The sequence below is a fragment of the Canis lupus genome, chromosome X (genome assembly GCF_011100685.1).
Source record: "Canis lupus familiaris isolate Mischka breed German Shepherd chromosome X, alternate assembly UU_Cfam_GSD_1.0, whole genome shotgun sequence".
Taxonomy (NCBI): Eukaryota; Metazoa; Chordata; class Mammalia; order Carnivora; family Canidae; genus Canis; species Canis lupus.
In genome coordinates, this window is record NC_049260.1 from 92,809,557 (window position 1) to 92,831,339 (window position 21,783).

General features: G+C 48.6%; 1 protein-coding gene across 1 annotated transcript; it reads right to left on the reverse strand.

The window, feature by feature from the left end:
* Window positions 1-1,003: 1,003 nt before the first annotated feature.
* LOC119878125 lies at window positions 1,004-20,423 on the reverse strand. The gene is made up of 7 exons (XM_038588834.1): window positions 20,379-20,423; window positions 16,287-16,434; window positions 15,777-16,083; window positions 12,929-13,006; window positions 12,560-12,728; window positions 4,078-4,294; window positions 1,004-1,276 (listed from the first exon to the last, which is right to left on the reverse strand). Exons 1-5 carry the CDS (start codon window positions 20,421-20,423, stop codon window positions 12,602-12,604), a joined length of 705 nt encoding a protein of 234 aa, XP_038444762.1. The 3' UTR covers window positions 1,004-1,276; window positions 4,078-4,294; window positions 12,560-12,601.
* Window positions 20,424-21,783: the final 1,360 nt, after the last annotated feature.

The window sequence follows — 21,783 nt, forward strand, 5'->3', positions numbered from 1 at the left end:
GAACATATAATGTTTGTCCTTCTCCGACTGACTTACTTCACTCAGCATAATACCCTCCAGTTCCATCCACGTTGAAGCAAATGGTGGGTATTTGTCATTTCTAATAGCTGAGTAATATTCCATTGTATACATAAACCACATCTTCTTTATCCACTCATCTTCCGTTGGACACCGAGGCTCCTTCCACAGTTTGGCTATCGTGGCCATTGCTGCTAGAAACATCGGGGTGCAGGTGTCCCGGCGTTTCATTGCATTTGTATCTTTGGGGTAAATCCCCAACAGTGCAATTGCTGGGTCGTAGGGCAGGTCTATTTTTAACTGTTTGAGGAACCTCCACACAGTTTTCCAGAGTGGCTGCACCAGTTCACATTCCCACCAACAGTGTATGAGGGTTCCCTTTTCTCCGCATCCTCTCCAACATTTGTTGTGTCCTGCCTTGTTAATTTTCCCCATTCTCACTGGTGTGAGGTGGTATCTCATTGTGGTTTTGATTTGTATTTCCCTGATGGCAAGTGATGCAGAGCATTTTCTCATGTGCATGTTGGCCATGTCTATGTCTTCCTCTGTGAGATTTCTCTTCATGTCTTTTGCCCATTTCATGATTGGATTGTTTGTTTCTTTGGTGTTGAGTTTGATAAGTTCTTTATAGATCTTGGAAACTAGCCCTTTATCTGATGTGTCATTTGCAAATATCTTCTCCCATTCTGTAGGTTGTCTTTGAGTTTTGTTGACTGTATCCTTTGCTGTGCAAAAGCTTCTTATCTTGATGAAGTCCCAATAGTTCATTTTTGCTTTTGTTTCTTTTGCCTTCGTGGATGTATCTTGCAAGAAGTTACTATGGCCGAGTTCAAAAAGGGTGTTGCCTGTGTTCTTCTCTAGGATTTTGATGGAATCTTGTCTCACATTTAGATCTTTCATCCATTTTGAGTTTATCTTTGTGTTTATTTGAGAGAGAGTGAGAGAGCCAGAGAGCCAGAGAGCAGAGGGAGGGGCAAATGAAAAGAATCTCAAGCGGACTCCACCCTGAGCCGGATGCAGGGCTTGATGTCACAACCCTGAGATCATGACCTGAGCTGAAATCAGGAGTCAGAGGCTCAACTGACTGAGCCACCCAGGCACCCCACTGGGAGTAGGTATTTAAAAGCATGCATGAACTGAAGATGATGAATTTCATTTCCTCTAGCTCCAAATACTGAATATTTGTGGGTTGCTCACCTCAGAAAGGAGCTTGCAAGATGCATGCAAGTGACTGAAGACAGCACCCAGGCTAATCTATCTGAAAAAAAAAAAACTATTTGGTGAGAAATAATTAGCCATGTTCGAAAAATAACTTTTTTCTTTTCTTTTTTCTTTTTCTTTTTCTTTTTTTTTTTTTAGGATTTTATTTTTAGGAGCACCTGGGTGGCTCAGTGGTTGAGCATCTGCCTTTAGCTCAGGTCGTGGTCCTGGGGACCTGGGATCAATTCCCACATCTGGCTCCCCGCAGGGAGCCTGCTTCTCCCTCTGCCTATGTCTCTGCCTCTCTCTCATTTATTTATTTATGCACGAGAGACACAGAAAGCGAGGCAGAGGGAGAAGCAGACTCCATGCAGGGAGCCCGATGCGGGACTCGATCCCAGGACTCCGGGATCATGGCCTGAGCATGAAGGCAGACACCTCACCGCTGAGCCACCCAGGCGTCCCAATAAATAAAAATCTTCAAAAGAATTCACTACTATTATTGCATAAAATATCCTATCACCACAGTATAACCTATGGCATACGTGGCATAACGGAAAGAGGCATGATTAGAAATTACACATTCTCGTTCTTTTAGAGACACTGGAATATCTCCAGATGAAAACTATGTGATGTCTTGATTTGCATCAAAATAATCCAGGGGCATATGCAAGTGTGTTGAATTGGTGAGGGTATTGATGAAACAAGGCTGGTTCTGAATAATTGTTGAAACTGAGAGATGAATGCATATTGTTGGGATTCTCTCTGCTTTTGCGTATGCCTGACATTTCACGTAATGAAAAACATGCTTTGGGGCTTTTTTTTTTTTTAAGTTTTATTTATTTAAGTGTTCTCTGCAGCCAACGTGGGGCTTGAACTCACAACCCTGATATCAAAGAGTCCCATGCTTTTCTGACTGAGCCAGCCAGGCACCCCTAAGAAAACATGTTCTGTTTTGTTTTTAAATTTTTCAAAGATTTATTTATTCATTTGAGAGAGAGAGCGAGAGAAAGAGAACATGAGTGGAAGGAGGGGCAGAGGAGAGGGAGAGAGAGAATCCCAAGCAGACTGTGCGCTGAGCTCCGAGCCCAATCTCACGATCCTGAGATCATGACCGGAGCCAAAACCAAGAGTCGGATGCTCGACAGTTCAACTGAGCCACCCAGGCGCCTCTAAACAACATGTTCTTTAATGGCTGGAGTTACCAACTCAAATGCCGATGAAGGCAGGTAACATAACAGCAAGGAGAGTGGAGACGGGCAAACTGAGGAAGAACACATCTCTTTCAAAGGGGACGGCCTGTACTCAGTCCCAGCTCACTGTGCTGCAGGGGAATGTTGGGCCAAGATGGCCAGATTTTCCGGGTTTTTTTTCAAGATTGGCCCCAACTCCAAACGTCTATATGAAACCTTCCATTTCTTTAACTGTTATAACTAACTGAAATAGGTCTTATTGAAAAGTGTGCCAGCTATCTAAAAGAGGTCTGTGGACTAGAGTCAGGCTGCAGCTGCCAGGTTGCAACCTTTGCAGGATAAGCTAACATTAAACAATTTTCATTGTCTGGAGCAGAAGAACATCATCGAAGAAAGTCAGAAAGAAAGAAACCAACCAACCAACCAACCAACCAACACCTGGGGTGCCCGGGTGGCTCAGTCGGTTAAGTATCTGACTCTTGGTTTTGGCTCAGGTCAGGATCTCGGGGTCATGAGATGGAGCCCCAAATCAGGCTCCTTAATCAGCAGAGTCTGCTTGAAATTCTCTCTCTCCATCTCCCTCTGCCGCTCCCTCCGCTTGTGCTCTTGCTCTCTTTAAAGTAAATAAATAGGGCACCTCGGGTGGCTCAGCGGTTTAGTGCCTAGCGCCTGCCTTCAGCCCAGGGCCTGATCCTGGGGACCCCGGGATTGAGTCCCACGTCGGACTCCCTGCACAGAGCCTGCTTCTCCCTCTGCCTGTGTCTCTGTCTCTGCCTCTCTCTCTCTCTCTCTCCGTGCCTCTCATGAATAAATAAAATCTTTAAAAGATGCATATTGTTGGGATTCTCTCTGCTTTTGCGTATGCCTGACATTTCACGTAATGAAAAACATGCTTTGGGGCTTTTTTTTTTTTTAAGTTTTATTTATTTAAGTGTTCTCTGCAGCCAACGTGGGGCTTGAACTCACAACCCTGATATCAAAGAGTCCCATGCTTTTCTGACTGAGCCAGCCAGGCACCCCTAAGAAAACATGTTCTGTTTTGTTTTTAAATTTTTCAAAGATTTATTTATTCATTTGAGAGAGAGAGCGAGAGAAAGAGAACATGAGTGGAAGGAGGGGCAGAGGAGAGGGAGAGAGAGAATCCCAAGCAGAATCCCAATCTCTCTCTCCGTGCCTCTCATAAGTAAATAAAATCTTTAAGAGATTAAAAAAAATAAATACAGTAAATAAATAAAAATCTTAAAAAGAAAAAAAAAAGAACCTACAAAAGCTAACCATCCTAGGATGCCATTATTCTACCCTCCTACTTCTGTTTATAAGCCCTGCTCTCGTACATGCTTTGTTCTCTCCCTTCTGTGTCCCCCTCTGTGAGTTTCTTTATTTTCTTTAAAGATTTTATTTATTTATTTATTCATGAGAGACAGAGAGAGAGAGAGAGAGAGAGAGAGAGAGAGAGAGGCAGAGACACAGGCAGAGGGAGAAGCAGGCTCCCCCCAAGGAGCCCGATGCGAGACTCAATCCCAGACCCGGGGGATCACGCCCTGAGCCGGAGGCAGATAGATGCTCAACCGCTGAGCCACCCAGGCGTCCCTCTGAGTTTCTTTAGTTCTCACGCCACTTGCCTCGTTCTTTTTTTAAAAAATTTTATTATTTATTTTTCACTCACCTGGTTTTGATCTCAAATTTCTGAGCACTGAGGACGAAGACATCTGAGTGACCAGGACAGGAGGCCCTCTGGTGATGAATCAGACCCCACAGGACCTGATCATACTTGCTGGAACATTTTGTAGCTGTTCTTCATGATAAGTGGGCATCTCGGGGAGAGTCTTAAGAAAATATTATGCTTCGGAGACAAGGTAACAGATTGGGAAGTTCAGAGTGCTCTGGAGAAGAAAAAGGGGATTTTAGGGAACTAATTGTCTCTTGTTGGTCAGGAAACAATTTCCTGAAGCTCAGCAGTTTTTTCAGTCTCCTAGGTTTCTTTTTCTTCTACTAAATGCAGTAAAATTTAACTGTAATACTTTTTTATTTCTCAAAGCACATACAGTATGATTCCAGCCTTATTAGATTCTCTCTATACATACGTGCGTCCATTCACCCCTCTTCTTTATCCTTGTGTGTGTAGGAATATCCTTGAGGATATCAAGCAAGACTGAGTATCACCAATACCAAGAGTATTTTTTCTTCCTGAGCTGTGAGTAGATTTGATCTTTCTGCTTTGGACCTCTATGAATTCCCTGAAATTTCATAATGCCAATTACCATTTATGACTAAAGGTATTATATAAAAGAATGAAAGAACAGAAATTCAAAAGATTTTAAATGTATCAATATTTTATTTTTAAGAAGATTTCTTATTTATTTGAGAGAGAGGGAGAGACAGAGAGAGCGCGCATGTGCACACAGAGGGAGAGGGAGGTGACATCCCGCCAAGCACAGAGCCCAACGTGGGGCTCAATCTCAGGACTCTGACATCATAACCTGAGCCAAAGGCAGACGGTTAACCCACTGAGCCACCCAGGTGCCCCTAAATGCATCAATATTTTAATCAAAAAAGATTGTATTTATATATTCATGAGAGACACACACACACACACACAGAGGCCGAGACACAAGCAGAGAGAGAGAAGCAGGCTCCACGCAGGAAGCCCGACGTGGGACTCGATCCCGGGTCTCCAGGATCACGCCCTGGGGCCAGGATGGCGCTAAACCGCTGAGCCACCTGGGCTGCCCTCAATATTTTAATCTTGTTGATTTTCAAGATCCAGAAGTAAACTTCCATTCGCAGATAAGGTGCAGAACTTTCCCTTATATGTGAATTTCAAATAAGCAACAAATAATCTTTTCGTAGAAGTATATCCCAAAAATTGCATAGAACATTCTTTTTTTTTTTAAAAAAAGATTTTATTCATGAGAGATGCACAGAGAGAGAGAGGAGGAGGAGGAGAGGCAGAGACACAGGCAGAAGGCAGGCCCCATGCAAGGAGGCCGACATGGGACTCGATCCCAGGACTCTAGGATCACGCCCTGGGCCCAAGGCAGGCGCCTAACTGCTGAGCCACCCAGGGATCCTCTGCATGGGACATTCTTATTGAAAAATATATTGTTGTTTATCTGTAATTAAGATGTTCTTAAGTATCTAAAAGAAAAAAAAAAGGACCACCTGGGAGGCTCAACTGGTTGATTGCCTGCCTTTGGCTTGGGTCAAATAATCTCAGGGGCCTGGGATGGAGCCCCACATTGGGCTCCCTGCTCAGTGGGGAGCCTGCTTCTCCCTCTCCCTCTGCCCCTCCGCCCCCAGCTTGTGCACTCCGTCTCTCAAGTAAATAAATAAAATCTTTTAGAAGCTGCAATTCAGGGCGCCTGAGTGCCTCAGGCAGTTAAGCATCTGCCTTCCACTCAGGTCCTGATCCTGAGGCCCTGGGATGGATCGCCGCACTGGGCTCCCTGATCAGCAGGGAGCCTGCTTCTCCCTCTCCCTCTCTCTGCCACTCCCATGCTTGTGCTCTCTCTGTCTCTCTCTCTCATAGTCTCTGTCAAATAAATAAATACAATATTTTTAAAAATGTAATTCAGCCTCCTGTATTTTTCTACTAAATAATGCAACTGTAATATAAACATAGTGCCATTTCCATAGAAAATATTTTCAATACTTGGTAATTTTTCCCCATTCCATTCAGATTTTTCTTTTTTCTTTTTTTAAGATTTTATTTATTTATTCATTCATTCATTCATGAGAGACACACACAGAGAGAGGCAGAGACACAGGCAGAGGGAGAAGCAGGCACCCCGCAGGGAACCCGATGCGAACTCGATCCCCAGAACTGGGGATCATGTCCCGAGCCACAGGCAGATGCTCAACCACTGAGCCACCCAGGCGCCCCGAGAGAGAGTTTTCTTTGAATTCAGGAGAGATTAAGAAACTTGCGGGCAGCCCCGGTGGCTCAGCGGTTTAGCGCCGCCTGCAGCCCGGGGCGTGATCCCGGACACCTGGGATGGAGTCCCATGTGGGGCTCCCTGCACGGAGCCTGCTCCTCCTCTGCCTGTGTCTCTGCCTCTGTGTGTGTGTCGCTCATTAAATAATAATAATAATAATAATAATAATAATAATAAACAACCTTTGGAAAAAACTTGGACTTCAACTTGAGCCATTCGCATATTACATGCGTATATACATATATATATACACACACAAACGCATCTATACACGACGGAGCACGCACCCTATATTATGGAACACGTGATACACGCACGCGCACACCTTAATGCAAAAGCTGATGAATTGACTGTCCTGTCCAACTGGCTCTCTGTGAAGTGTCCTGTGGCCCATCGCCCTTCCCTTCCGTCATTTCGGGCAGCTGGCTGAGAAAAGACGCGGTGTCCTGTTCAGCGTAGACTCCAAGAGGCTCCTGAGCATCCGGAAGGATGCGGGGATCTCGTTGGCTCCGTGGCGCATTTGCGCGGATGCACACAGCGGCTCCCGTCGGGGCAGGAGCCCGCGCTAAGGGCCCGTGGACTTTGCGGCGCTGGTCCCAAGTCTCTGCGGGGGGCAGATCCATCTGGGTGGCATCGAAGCCCGGAAGCCAGGGCACCGCTCGCGGCAACAGCGGCTCCAGTGGCCGCTTTTCACCGCCCCGAGCCCGAGGCTTCGGACTCCGGACTCGGGACTCCGAGCGGCAGCGTCGCATTTGCTCCAAGAGCGCGGAGCGCAGCCGGCCCGCCCGCTCCCCGCGGGCCCGCTGCTGTCCCCCGCTCAGCTGAGCCGTCGGGGGGGCGGCCTCGCCCCAGGCTCCCCACACCGGTCCTGCCGATCCGTCCGCGGCCTCGCTCTCCAGGGCCCGCCCTGCGCACCGCGGGGCACGCCCTCGCCTCGGCCCCCGCCGCGGAGCCCGCGCGCGCCTGCGAGTTGGGGGCGACGGCGGGGCCTGGCCTCCCGGGCGAGGAGAGAGGGCAGGCATCGTGGCCCCCAAGAGCCCGCCTGCCTTCAGAGGCCCCTTCACCATTCATCCCGCTCTGGACTGATCCTATTTGGGCGTTTTCTGCCTGCCTTGCACTCGGTTTCCTCCTCGTCTTCAATCCATCTAGGACAAGCCCTTATAAATCCCTAGATCCTTAGATCCTCACTCTTACTCAAGTCCCTTCGTAAGGGACCTGCCACCTCCCGAATTGGAGCAGACGCGGCCAGGGAGCTCCCACCTACTAGAATTTACTCATTTTAATTTTAATTTTAATTTCCTCTTTCTTTCTTTCTTTCTTTCTTTCTTTCTTTCTTTCTTTCTTTCTTTCTTTCTTTTCTTCTTTCTTTCTGTCTTTCTTTTTCTTTTCTTTCTTTCTCTTTCTTTCTTTTCTCTCTCTCTTTCCTTTCTTTCTTTCTTTCTTTCTTTCTTTCTTTTCTTTCTTTCTTTCTTTCTTTCTTTCTTTCTTTCTTTCTTTCTTTCTTTCTTTCTTTCTTTCTTCTTTCTTTCTTTCTTTCTTTCCTTTCTTCTTTTTTCCAGCCAGAGCAGACGAATCAACCCTGGTGATCAGTGGGGTGACAGATGCTGCAGCCAGATCCCCTCCACATTAGGAATTTACTTGTTCTATGTTATCTTTCCAGAGTATGTGTGTGTGTGTATATATATATATATATAGATATACACACATATATATAATTATATATATAATTATTTTTTGCCACTAGATTAAAGCTCATGGAAGTAAGGAGTCCTATTTTTTTAAAGTTCTTTTATTTTAATTCCAGTATAGTTAACATACAATGTTGTATTAGTTTCAAGTGTAGGATATAGTGATTCAACAATTCTATACATGATTCAGTTGCCCATCATGACACGTGTACTCTAGGAGCTCTGTTTTATTCATCACAGAACTCAAAGTGCCTGGCACTAAGGAGGCACTCGACCACTGCTTATGGGATGATGAACAAACATCTCTGGCTTGAGATAATAACACCATTTATGAATGCGAATTCTTTGTTGTGAGTTGGGGAGGGTGGAGAGTTAAAGCAGCAGAGTAGAACAAAAGACCTTCCTAAGCGCTCTATAAACTTAGCTATAGTTCCTCTAAGGATGGTTAGCTGTTTTTCCTATTATTATTGCTGTAGGTATTCTTTTATGTTTAAAACGATTTTATTCATGAGACACACACACACACACACACACACACACACACACACACACACACACAGAGGCAGAGACAGAGGCAGAGGGAAAAGCAGACTGGGGAGGGGTGGTGGTGGTGGTGGTGGAGGCCAAGGCGGACTGGATCCCAAGAAGCTCAACCACTGAGCCACTCAGGCGCCCTCGATGTTCTTTTAAATGTCTTCCCTCACCTGGTGTTATTTATCAGCTTCTCCCCTCTCCTCTATTTGTGTCTATTTTAAGTTTTTTCCGGGGATCCCTGGGTGGCTCAGCGGTTTAGCACCTGCCTTCAGCCCAGGGTGTGATCCTGGAGTTCCGGGATTGAGTCCCACGTCGGGCTCCCTGCATGGAGCCTGCTTCTCCCTCTGCATGTGTCTCTGCCTCTCTCTCTCTCTCTCTGTGTCTGTCATGAATAAATAAATAAAATCTTTAAAAAAAAGAAGAAAAATTTTTTTCAGCTTTATTGAGGTATAAAAGACAAATTAAAATTTCAAATATTTGAAGTTACAACTTGATATTTTGATGTATGTATACATCGTGAAAAGATTGCCAAAATCAAGGGAATTAACATACCTATCACCTTCCTGGTTGCCTTTTATTTCTGGTAACAACACTTAAGATCCACTCTCTTAGTGAATCTCAAGTATCAAGACCATGTTTTTAACGAAATCACCATGCTGTACATTCAATCTCCAGAACGTAATAATGTTGCATAATTGAAATTTGATACCCTTGGTCCAACATCTCCACGTTTTCCCTAAACCCTAACTCCTAAAACCACCATTCTGCACTCTGCTTCTAGGAGTTGAATTCTTTTATTTATTTTTCTTTAAAGATTTTATTTCCTTATTCATGAATGACAGAGAGAGAGAGAGAGAGAGAGAGAGAGAGAGGCAGAGACACAGGCAGAGTGAAAAGCAGGCTCCATGCAGGGAGCCCGACGTGGGACTCGATCCTGGGACCCCAGGATCGCTCCCGGAGCTGAAGGCAGGCGCCCAACCACTGAGCCACCCAGGGGTCCCTAGGAGTTGGATTTTTTTAGATTTCATATATAAATGGGATCACGCAGGTTGTCTTTCTGTGTCTGGCTTATTTAATAATTCAAAATAACTTCCTCCAGGTTCATCCAAGTTTTTATAAATGACATTTCCTAATTTTTAAAGCCCAAATGATATTCCATTATATAGATAGATAGATAGATACATACATACATACATACATACACATATTTAAGTATGTGTGTATATATATATATATTCACCACATGGAGCCACTAACCGTGGTCATTTTGTCATAATGCACTAATGTAACAGACATAATTTAAAGAAAAAAATCCATGGAATTTTACTCTTAACACTTCAGTATAGCAGAGGAACCTGCAGTACCAGGCTCCTGCAGACTGGGATTCAGCAGCCAAATGATACAGCTCCCTGGAACAAACCTGAAGGGTCCACGGTGCCCTGAGATAGGGCAGAGAACACAAAATCTGCAGTGCTTTATTGCCACTTGCAATCATCAGCAGTAATAGTTAAATTGGAGCTATCTCTGATTTCACCCTCACCCCCTGAAGGCTAGAATTCTACACGCAGATGCCTCCCAAGACTTCCATATTTTATCACTGCAGACACAATAAATCTTCAGTTCTAGAAATGTTTAAAAAGAGTTTATTTATTTGACAGAGAGACAGAAAGGGGAGGAGAGGAGAGGAGAGAGAGAGAGAGAAAGCATAAGCAGGGGGAGCTGCAGAGGGAGAGGTAGACGCAGGCTCCCTGCTGAGCGGGGAGCTCCACTGGTCCCATAGGACCCCAAGATCATGACTTGAGCCAAAGGCAGACGCTTATCCGACTGAGCCACCCAGGTGCCTCTTAAATTCTAAAAATACCACCTGTAAAAAGTTACTTTTTAGGCAATCAGAAAACTCTAAATGTAGGCAACTGGGCCATGATTCCAACAGATTGTTGTTGTTTTTAAAGATTTTATTTATATATTCGTGAGAGACACAGGAGAGAGAGAGAGAGAGAGAGAGAGAGAGAGAGGCAGAGACACAGACAGAGGGAGAGGCAGGCTCCATGCAGAAAGCCCGACGCGGGACTCGAACCCGGAACCCCGGGATCACGCCCTGGGCCAAAGGCAGACGCTCAACCGCTGAGCCACCCAGGCATCCCTCCAACAGATTGTTGCTGCTATTTCGAGGCTCGGATTGCGCTGTGGCTATGGAGGTGAAGTGTCTAAGTTTTTTGGAAACTCCATACTATAAAAGTGTAGAGATGAAAAGACATACTGTCTTGAGTTTCACTCATTTCTTAAAAGGTTGTTTTTGTTTGTTTGTTTGGTTTTTGCTTTTGTTTGTTAAGTAATCTCGACAGCCAACAGGGGCCTCAAACACACCACCTGGAGATCGAGAGTCCCATGCTCCACTGCCTGAGGCAGCCAGGTGCCCCGCCCTTGAGTTTCTTTTAAATGATCACAGCCAGAAGAGAAGTATGGGCAGAGGAGAGGAAGATGAAAGGAAAGAATGGAGGGAGGGACGGAGAAGACAGGAGTAGATGATGGAGGAAGGAAGAAAGGAGGGAGGAAGGGGAGGGGGGAGAGAGAAAAGAGAGAAGAAAGGAGAGAGAAAGGGAAACCATCTTTCCGTACTTCATAAGAATTCTGTGAGGTGATTACCATTATTTTAGTGAACCCTGGTAGTAACAGGAATAGTTGCCCTATTTTCGGTTGGGGAAGAGGCGGCGAGAGACAGTCAGGCCTGCCAGTGTCACATAGTGAGCGGATAGCAGGAAAGCGGAAGGAGTGAAACTGTGCCCTGAAACCAGATGCAAGCGCTCCAAGTCCAGGGCCTGCTTACTTTCCTCAATTCCCTGGTCTTCCCTAGAAGATTTCTTGAGGTGGGAGCGGGTGGTGAGGGGCACCGTCTCCACTCGAGCCCATGCAAGTGCACACGTGACTTAGACAGATGCCACTACACACACAGAATTTTACATTCCAACTCAAGGGGACCTCCGATGTACCTGGTGGACAGCGGTGGCCTCCGAGCAGGGACTCTGGCTCTGGACCTGGGTGCCCACCCCCCCCCCCCCCCACTAACCGCAAGGAACTGAACCAAGAACCAGCTGAGAGAATCGCCTCCTAGAAACTCATCCTAAAACACTGCTTCCGCCAGGGCTCCCCCTGGCCCCAAACTCTCTCACGTTAACCATCATCCCAGACACACACACGTTCCAACGCCCTCCTTGAATTCACCCCCCACCCACCTAACATGTAAACTCTACGTGCCCCTCAGTATTACAGAGTTCTCTGCAGACACCTCTCTAGCTTCCTCTCCAGGTCACACTCCAGAGCCACCCTGGCTGTGTCTGGGTCCCCCTGAGATGAGCTGTATGCTTCTTCCCTCCTGGGGCTGCTCCTACTACCCCCTTGCACTGAGGTTCCATGCACGGCCTGCTTAGCATTTGCGGAACTTGGACTCCCTCTGAGGTGTAAGGGAAACCCCCACTGCTCCCCAAAAGCCCAATGTGCTTCTACCCGTGGCTGCGAGGAACAGTCTCTTCAGAGGTTTGTATCCTGCCCCACCTCCACCAAGCTCTGCACCTTGTCAAAGTCACGGACACTCTCTAGGCCTTCACTGCCTTGGTTAAGAAAAAAAAGTGAGGCCTCCACCGCCCCCAGCCACCCAAACCCCCTTCCCTCCTCGGGGCAGTAGTAGGATTGAGAGCCAGGCCCTGGGGCACAGTGAGCACTCACAGGAGGTCATAGCCGCTCAGGAGCAGGGGCGAGGCTCCCGGGCCGGCACCTCCGATCCCGGTGAGGGCCCAGGTGCAGCCTGACCCCACGTGGTCCTGACCCCTTCTTAGCTCCAGCGTCAGCTCCAGGTGTCTGAGCCCTCCCCGTGGGCCCTGTGTCAATCAATGGAAATGGCACAGCTCAGGAGAGCAGGGGCCAGCACGAGGAGCCCCATGCTACAGAGGGGCGGCATGGGACGCCGCATAGAGATGTCAGCTGATTTATTTACCTGGGACACAGACAGAGCCAGTTAGAGGTGGTGGGACTCCCATCAGTCTCTGCTTCTTTCCCTCAGGTGGGCTGATGTCTCTCCCCAGCCTGGGAGGGGCAGGATGCACGGCGGCGGCGGCGGCGGAGTCTGGACCAGAGACGCTCCCCACGCTGCCTGGCAGAGGGCCCTGTAAACACAGCAGCCAAAGAGGTTTATGGACTGAAGCCTACGGGGGTACAATGAGACCGGGTGGCTCAGCGGGTGGAGCGGGCGACTCTTGGTCTTGCAGTCACCGGCCCCCAGCCCCACACTGGGTGTGGAGAGGACTTCAAAAAAATCAGAAAAACAGAAAGTCCCCCCCCAAAGACAGGTAGGGCAAAGACAGACCTGATAGTCACAGGATAGCGTGCTGTCCTCATTGCCATCTGCCAGTGGGTGACCATCACCTCGCTGCTCTCACGGACCCTCGTTAATGAAAAAAACACAAATGGACTGAAATCGGACATGTGCGACGGGCAAGGTACGGCCACCGGGAATGTGTGATTTTTGTCGTCTCGGTGAGTTCGGCCACACCCTGGTGAGGTAGTTGTCGCTGCTATCCTTTTACAGAAGGGGAAACCAGGGTAAAGTGAGAATAAGCAGCTCCACAGGTTAGCCAGCTAACAAGGGGTGAGCGAGCCGGGGTGCAGGTTGCGGCCGACTGGCTCCAGAGCCCCCTCCCATGACGCCGGCCCACGGAACCATGAGTCGTGGCTGTTTTTGCTGAGGATGATGCTCCATTCCGGTTTTTAAAATGTGCGACGTGTGAAGAAGGTTAAGTAAACATTTTAATAAGTAAACGCTACCCACAACCGATGCCCAGGTAGGGCGATGCATGGCCAGGCTCCCGTGAGTGACTGAAGGAGAGCACCCGGGAGTGAACGCTCCGTGGCGCCCTGAGACAGGAAAGAACCTGCCACGGAAGCCGCCACAGATATCGTAGGTAGTCGAACACCAAGAGGAGGAAAACCCTTGTAGGTCTCTCACGCAGTAACTGATCTCAAGTCCACAGTTGTGCCTTGGGTCCAGTCGGGCCAAGAGGGCGTGGGGTGGGGTGGGCGCCTGTGGCACCCAACGAGGGGCCAACCTGGGGAGGAAACATTGGGTGTGAGCCAGGAGGAGGCAGTCCTACTGCCATCCCTTACCGCCTCTTTGAAAATGAATCGGTCCACAGACCTTTTGTAGTTAGTTTCTTGCCCCTCCTGCAGGAGCACGGGGCAAGGGGCGCGCTTCCATCCCCTTAGGCACAGTTAGTGAGGCACCTAGGGCCCGAGATGCGTTTTAGGAGCCCACAGAAATGAGGCAGCTTCTGATTTCAATTTATTTAAAGATCTTTTATCTATTTAAATACACGGGGGTGGGGGTGGGGGCAGAGAGAGAGGCAGAGACACAGGCAGAGAGAGAAGCCGACTCCATGCAGGGAGCGCGACGTGGGACTGGATCCCAGGTCTCCAGGATCAGGCCCTGGGCCGAAGGCGGCGCTAAACCGCCGAGCTACCCGGGCTGCCCAGCTTCTGATTTCAAATGGAGTTGGAGGAGTGAGGCTGTGCGGTAAACGTAGGGTAAGTCAAGTCCGTTGTCCGGCACAGGACCCGTTGTTGGAATCTATGTTCAAAATTCAGGATACTAACAAAAGTGCTGGGGCATCTGTAAAACAGCTCTGGGGGCAGCCCCGGTGGCTCAGCGGTTTAGGGCCGCCGTCGTCGGTCCCGGGGCGCGATCCTGGGGTCCCGGGATCGAGTCCCACGTCGGGCTCCCTGCACGGAGCCTGCTTCTCCCTCTGCCTGTGTCTCTGCCTCCTCTCTCTCTGTGTCTCTCATGAATATATAAATAACATCTTTGAAACACACACACACACACACACACACGAAGAAAAACTAAGGGGAGGAAGGAAAGGGGTGGGGGAGAAACGGTGGCAAGAAAGTGGGTGGGTCATCACCCAGATCCCAAGGGTCCCACCCTAAGGGGCATACATGCATGCTTGTCTAGAGCATCTGGGCAGAGGCATAGACGCTGAGCCCAAACGGGATTCAGGATCCATGGTTGCAATGAGAGAAACAAAGGTTTGAGCCAAGGGCCTGGGAAAAACGCCACCAAGCCGGAGCTCGTACAGTTCCAGCAGACCAGGAACGCCCTGAGCGCTGTGCGGGTTCGGAGCCCTGTACCGAGACGGGCTCAAATTACTCAAATTCTAGAGGCGCCGGACATTCTCAAGGCGCAAGCTCGGTTTTCTGTGCATAGTGCGCGTCTGAGCACCAGGCACGCTCAGAAGAGCCGAGCCCAAGCTTCTGTTCTCGGGTACCCGGGAGTCTGGCGGGGAGGCGGGGGGGGGAAGGGGGAGTCTGGCGGGCTCTGACTTGAGGCGCCTCACAGAAAAACCTCCAAGTGGCACCTCGGAGCCCGTGACATTCGTCGGATGCCTATTCCCTGCCTAGTCGCCGCCGCTGGATACGCAGGGCCGGCCCAAGAGACATTCTCCCAACACTTCTTCTGCAAGGGCTCCAGAGCTAGGGGGAGGTCTGCCTCTCAGCCTCCCCAGATTTGGGGCGCATGAGCCTAGCTGGGACTTGAAGAAGACTCAACCTGTCTCGCTAGGCATTGACCGACGGATGCACTGGGCAAAGAAAGTGCTCCCCACCGGAGCTCTCCCTGCAAGTGCACCGCCCGGGGGGTACCAAGCCCAGCCGCATGCGCACCTCGGCGAGCCCACCCCGCCCCGCTCCGGAGGGGGTGTATATAGATAGAGAGAGGCCGTCTGCTCAGAAGCGGGGGGAACCTGACAGCGCGAGGACCGCTCCGTGGGAGCCTGGCGGCGCGGCACCTCTCTGCGCCCGACCCACGGATCCAGGAGGACCCCGCGCGGGATCTGCAGGGAACAGCGCGAGGGCTATGGAGCCTCTGAGCCGACGCAGGGACGAAGTCATGGGCTTCCTCGGCCCGGGAGTCGACGAGGGCGGGGAAGAGCCGCAGGGTCGGTGCCGGTTGGGACACGTGCCTCCATCAAGCCCCAGAAACGAAGGTTCCCTGGGCGAGGGGAGCAGGCCCGACGCCCCGCAGATGCTGCTGCCCCTTGCCTCCCGCCTCCCACAGCCTAGGCTCCGATGCCCTGATCTCTCCGTGTGGCTTTCCTCCTTTGCAGAAACCCAGCCTGTGGCCATGTCGCTGACCCACGAGGGAGCGGCGGCCGAGTTCACACCTGACCACGGCGGGGGAGCAGACCAGGTCATGGAGGCAGCTGACGGCGAGGGTGACGGTGACGGTGACGGTGACGGCGAGGGTGACGGTCAGGGCCAGCGCGACGGTGACGGTCAGGGCCAGCGCGACGGTGACGACGGTCAGGGCCAGCGCGACCGTGACGGTGAAGGCCAGCGCGACGGCGAGGAGGCAATGGGTGACGAGGCCGCGGGATTTCCACTGCCGGCGGGCGACGGGACCCCCCAGGGGCACGGCGACCAGGGCCCCAGCGCCAGGGCGGCCGCCCCCAGGCCACCGTCGCGTGTCCCCTGCCGGGCAACGGGCAGCAGGCGGGCCAGCGCATCGTGTTCAGCCGCGTGCAGCTGCATGAGCTGGAGAGCGTGTTCCAGCGCACCCAGTACCCCAGCGCGCCTACGCGGTAAGCCGGCTGCCCCGCGGGGCGCCGGGGGAGCGGGAGGGCCCGGGGCCGGTTATCACCCGTCTCTCTCCTCGAGGCTGAAGTCTAAGCTACCGGCCTCGAGGCGGCGGGGGGGCCGGCTGGGCACTGGGGCTCCGGGCTCGGCCTCGGGCGGTTGTCGGGAGCCCAGCGCTCCGGGGGCGGGGCCAGGGCGGCGACGGCGGAAGTTAAGCCCATGTGCTCGGGCCAGCGCGTCCACCAGCTGGTGACATAAACAAGTCCCGCCGAACACCGTGGGCGAGAGGCGAGGGGGGCGGAGGGCGCAACCGGCTTAGGGTCCTACCTACTAAGGTGGTTTAAAATCCTGATCGCGGCAGGGCAGCCCGGGTGGCTCAGAGGTTTGGCGCCGCCTTCCGCCCAGGGCGTGATCCTGGAGACCCGGCATGGAGCCCCACGTGGGCTCCCTGCATGGAGCCTGCTTCTCTCTCTGCCTGTGTCTCTGCCTCCCTCTCTGTGTGTGTGTGTGTGTGTGTGTGTGTGTGTGTCGAATGAATGAATGAATGAATGAATGAATGAATGAATGAAATCCTGATCAGTCCTCTCGTCCTCAAGTATTTCTGCGCTGATTTCTAAAATCTTATTGGGTTGAAGGAATCTCTACGCTCACCGTAGGGCCCCTGCACCAACTTGTACATTTTTTTTTAAGTAGCTATGTCCTATTTTAAAAAGATTTTTTTTTTTATTTATTCCTGAGAGACACAAAGAGAGAGGCTGAGGGAGAAGCAGGCTCCACGCAGGAAGCCTGACGTGGGACTCTATCCTCGGTCTCCAGGATCACAGCCTGGGCTGAAGGCAGGCGCTAAACCGCTGACACACCCGGGCTGCCCGCGTTGTACATTTTTAAATACTGCAGCTGAAAAACTGGATGAGTGAATATTCTGCATGCCCTGAAATTTTGCTCAAGGTCTTTGAAAATCTTAAAATTAAAAAAAAAAAAGAAAGAAAGAAAAGAAAAGAAAAAGGGGGCGCCTGGCTGGCTCAGGCAGTAGAGAATGTGACTCTTGATTTGGGGTGGGAAGTTGGAGTTCCACACCGGCTGTAGAGATTCTTTGAAAATAAAATCTGAGGGCGCCTGGGTGGCTCGATGGGTTAGGCTTCTGCCTTCTTCATCTGAGGTCAGGATCCCAGAGTCCTGGGATTGGACCCCAAGTGGGGCTGGCTCCCTGCTCGGCAGGGAGTCCGCTTCTCCCTCTCTTCTGCCCCTGCTCCTGTGCACTTGCTCTCTCTCTCTCTCACTGTCTCTCAAATAAATACGTAAAATCTTTGAAAAAAATAAAAGTTAAATCTGAATAGAAATTAAATTTAAATTTTGCTTGGCAGAAAACTGCCCCAGAAAAGGAAGCCTCAAGCTAGCCATTACAGAACAGTGTGTGTGTGTGTGTGTGTGTGTTGTGGGGGGGGGGGGTATGGTTTCTGCTGCCGTGCTCGGGGACAGAGGAGGGGGGGGAATTTAGTGATACCCACACTTTAAACACAACCAAAGAATGAACAGCAGTTTGTGCCATCCCTTAGCACCCAGCAGCAATGTACTCCAACTTGATCATCGCTGAGAGAGGGAGACAGAGAGAGAGAGATGGATGGGCCGCACCTTGTTTTAGGGCTCTAGTTTAATCCCATAAAATGGGTAAGAGCAACGACTGAAAGTCCATAGAGGTAGTTCCTCAGGCATTTTTCTTCATTTTCAAGTTGGTAACACTAAAAGACACTGCATCAGAGTGTCGTGTGTTCTTGGGGACTGTGCCTCCTTTACCCGCGACACTTGGCTTTCCTGAAATTCTCTGTCAACTGAATCTCGCTGTAAATCCTGAAATGGTGTGACTTTTTCCAGTGTAGAGACTGGTTCAGAAAAATGCCACTGACATTCCCCCCTCCCCCCCAAAAAAAAAAACTTTTTAAAGAGAGGAACAAAATACACTGTATTTTATTTAATTCACCCCAAACTCCACATACTGAATACTTGTGATTTTCTCCCCTCAGCCAGGAGCTTGCAAGATTCATGGATGTGTCTGAAGCCAGAGTGCAGGTCAGTAAACCTCAAAAAAACAAAGTGGCTGGGAGGCATTCTAAAACTGGCATCAGGACTTGGGCACCGTTGTCCTAGAGAGAGCTTCTCACCTTCCTGGGTTTTTGTTGCCTTTTCTAGATTTGGGAACGGAGTGTTGTTGAACTTTTGGGTCTGGGGCAGGAGGGGGGGGTGTGGGGAAGGCGGGGGGTACGGGACATGGGATACCTAAAGCCCAGGTTTTGGAAATTGCCCATTTCCAGAGGGAATGTCATTTCCTAAAAGGAATGAAAAATTAGTATAGTAGGGGATCGCTTATATACAAATCTACATATACGTTTGTATTAACTGTACCTATGTATACTTTTAGATGTCACTGAATTAGACGAATAATACACATATTTATATAGATTTTTAAAGGTAGTATAAATAGGGACGCCTGGGTGGCTCAGCGGTTGAGCGTCTGCCTTTGGCTCAGGGCGTGTGATCCCAGAGTCCTCGGATCGAGTCCCACATGGGGCTCCCGGAATGGAGCCTGCTTCTCCCTGTGCCTGTGTCTCTGCCTCTCTCTCTGTGCGTCTCTCACGAATAAATAAAGAGCATCTTTAAAAATTAACTAACTAAAAAAATGGAAATAGAAAGATAATCACAAGTATAGATCATATACAGTATATGTGCTGTTTTTGTACGCAATATAGATCTATATACTAACATATACTTTATATATTATAAATATGTACTGTAGAAATATATGGAATGTAGTAACATAAATTATAGAATACATAAAATACATTTAATTTGTAGAACATATGCCTATATATTTATCTAATACAGAATATGTATTTTTTAAAGATTTATTTATTTATTTATTTATTTATTTATTTATTTATTTATTATTTATTTATGACAGACACACACACACAGAGAGAGAGAGAGAGAGAGGAGAGAGAGGCAGAGACACAGGAGGAAGGAGAGAAGCAGGGCTCCATGCCGGGAGCCCGACCCGGGACTCGATCCCGGGACTCCAGGATCGTTTGCCCTGGGCCAAAGGCAGGCCGCCCAAACCGCTGAGCCACCCAGGGATCCCCAGAATATGTATTTGATATGTTAAGTGTACATGTAAAAATATGCAGGATATCAAAAGCATATTCTTTTCTTTTCCTAAGTATCTCCTTTTTTATGTGTTCCCCGTATATTTTTTTATTGGAGTTCCTGAGTATCTCCTATAGCAGATAAACACCATAGATATCCGTAGGACATCATTGCTATAGCCAACATAAATACATTTATAGAGGTCATATCCATTCATATAATTATCACCCATATTGATAGTCATCTGTAACATAGAATTGCCCATTATAATCCCTGTATAATAATATAGCCAATAGCGTGTCCCTTACTGTATTAATTACGGATCACATACAGATCAATGGGATCCCTGGGTGGCTCGGCGGTTTTGGCGCCTGCCTTTGGCCCAGGGCACGATCCTGGAGTCCCGGGATCGAGTCCCACATCGGGCTCCCGCATGGAGCCTGCTTCTCCCTTCTGCCTATATCTCTGCCTCTCTCTGTGTCTCTCATGAATGAATGAATAAATAAAACCTTAAAACAAAAATACGAATCAATGGTCACGTACTATGAATTGATGTTATTCATTAGCACATCAATATGTTGATATCGTAAGATCATTATGTGGTATTAATGGTTCTCTAGAATATAGTCATCGCGTATTATTTGATCAGTATAATATGATGGTATATTTATGGAGTTCATATATATATTTACGTATAAATTACTTACATTTAACTTGGAGACACCAGTAGATATTGTACATAATTTTACATATACATATATATGTAAACATATATATATATATTTTAAAAGATTTTTATTTATTCACGAAGAAGGCAGAGACGCAGGCAGAGAGAGAAGCAGGCTCCTCGCAGGGAGCCGGAGATGCGGGACTCGATCCCGGGAGTCCGGGGTCACGCCCTGAGCGGAAGGCACACAGGCTCAACCACTGAGCCACCCAGGTGTCCCTATACATAATATATTTAGACAGAGCACATTTTATAATACTAATACTTAAACATATGTATTTATAGAACTATAAAGAAATCAATGCCCAAAAGCACACATACTCACACAGAGCGCATCTTCTGAACGGGTTATCACTAGGCGACACTTCATTGTCGGGACACATCCAGATGGAGTCTGAAGTAGAAAATCGTTCACATTAATGCACCACGGAGTTTAATTAGACTAATCTACAGAAAACAAGCATAAGCTGTTTGCAAAAGGAGTGAATTGACAAATATTTGGGCATTGGCTTCGGGGAAGATGTCACACCTATGACACAGCAGAGAAAGCAAGAACCTTACGTCCAGTTAAGCTGAGACTTATGGGGAGGGTGTGTAGCATAAAGTACAACTGCCTAGGCCTCCTGCTCTTGGTGTTCACTTTTAATACATGATGTTTTTTTTGTAGGATTCACACCGAAAGCAATTTTATCTTTCAATTATAAAATACTGTAATTTAGTTTTAATCTTATTTTTATTTTTTTTCATTTTATTTTAAAAGTTCAGAAATGTATTTATTTTTACTATTACTGCTTTTAGGCTTTTTGTGCAAGTGCCCGGAACTCCTGCTGTATTTGGTTGTTGTGGTGGTGGTGGTGGTGGTTTTTATAGGTATGATTTCTTGCTCTAGGATTCAGGTGAAGGGAATTTCACTTTTTTTAAAAGAGATTTTTATTGTGTATTCCTGACAGACAGAGAGAGCGAGACATTAGCACACACAGGCAGAGAGGGAGAAGCAGGCTCCATGCAGGGAGCCCTGACGTGGGGACTCGATCCTGGGTCTCCAGGGTCACGCCCCCGGGCCGAAGGCGGCGCTAAACCACTGAACCACCGGGGCTGCCCCAGGGAATTTCACTTTTTTAATTCAAAAAAAAAAAAAAAAAGATTGCATTTAAAAGCTTTTAATTTCATTTACTTAGTTTTAGAGCTATTGCTTTGAAGGGTTTGGTTAAAGAGGTGTGGAGAGTGGCAGGGCTACTTTTTCATTTTCTGGAACTCCTGGATGCTGTCAGCCTGAAAACACTGCTAGACAGTAGGTTGTGCATTATGGTGGAGATGCCCCGGTGCTGCAACCTTTGAAATCTGTCTAGAAGACAAAAGAAACGGAAACAACAAGTTCAAACAGGGTTCCACCAACCTAACAAAGGTGGCAGGCCAATCTAACCAGGTGGAAGCCATCCTAACACAGGTGGAAGCATAAGGCGTGACCTGTGCCTCGGGGATGTGGACTCACGTTCCAATTTCGAAACTACCAAATGCACTGGTGAAGATCCGTTGGGAATGTCTGACACCTGTGATTTTTATCGTCCTTTGTACTTTTAGGAAGAGATTGTGTGGAATTGGTCACTAGTGGGACTGGCTCTTAGCTCAGGCTGGGTTCTGCCGGGGGCAATTGGAAAGACTTTGTCCTTGGCTCAGTCAGGGACGGCTCACTTGTGGCTCGATGGATCAAGGGGTGATGAAACCACAGA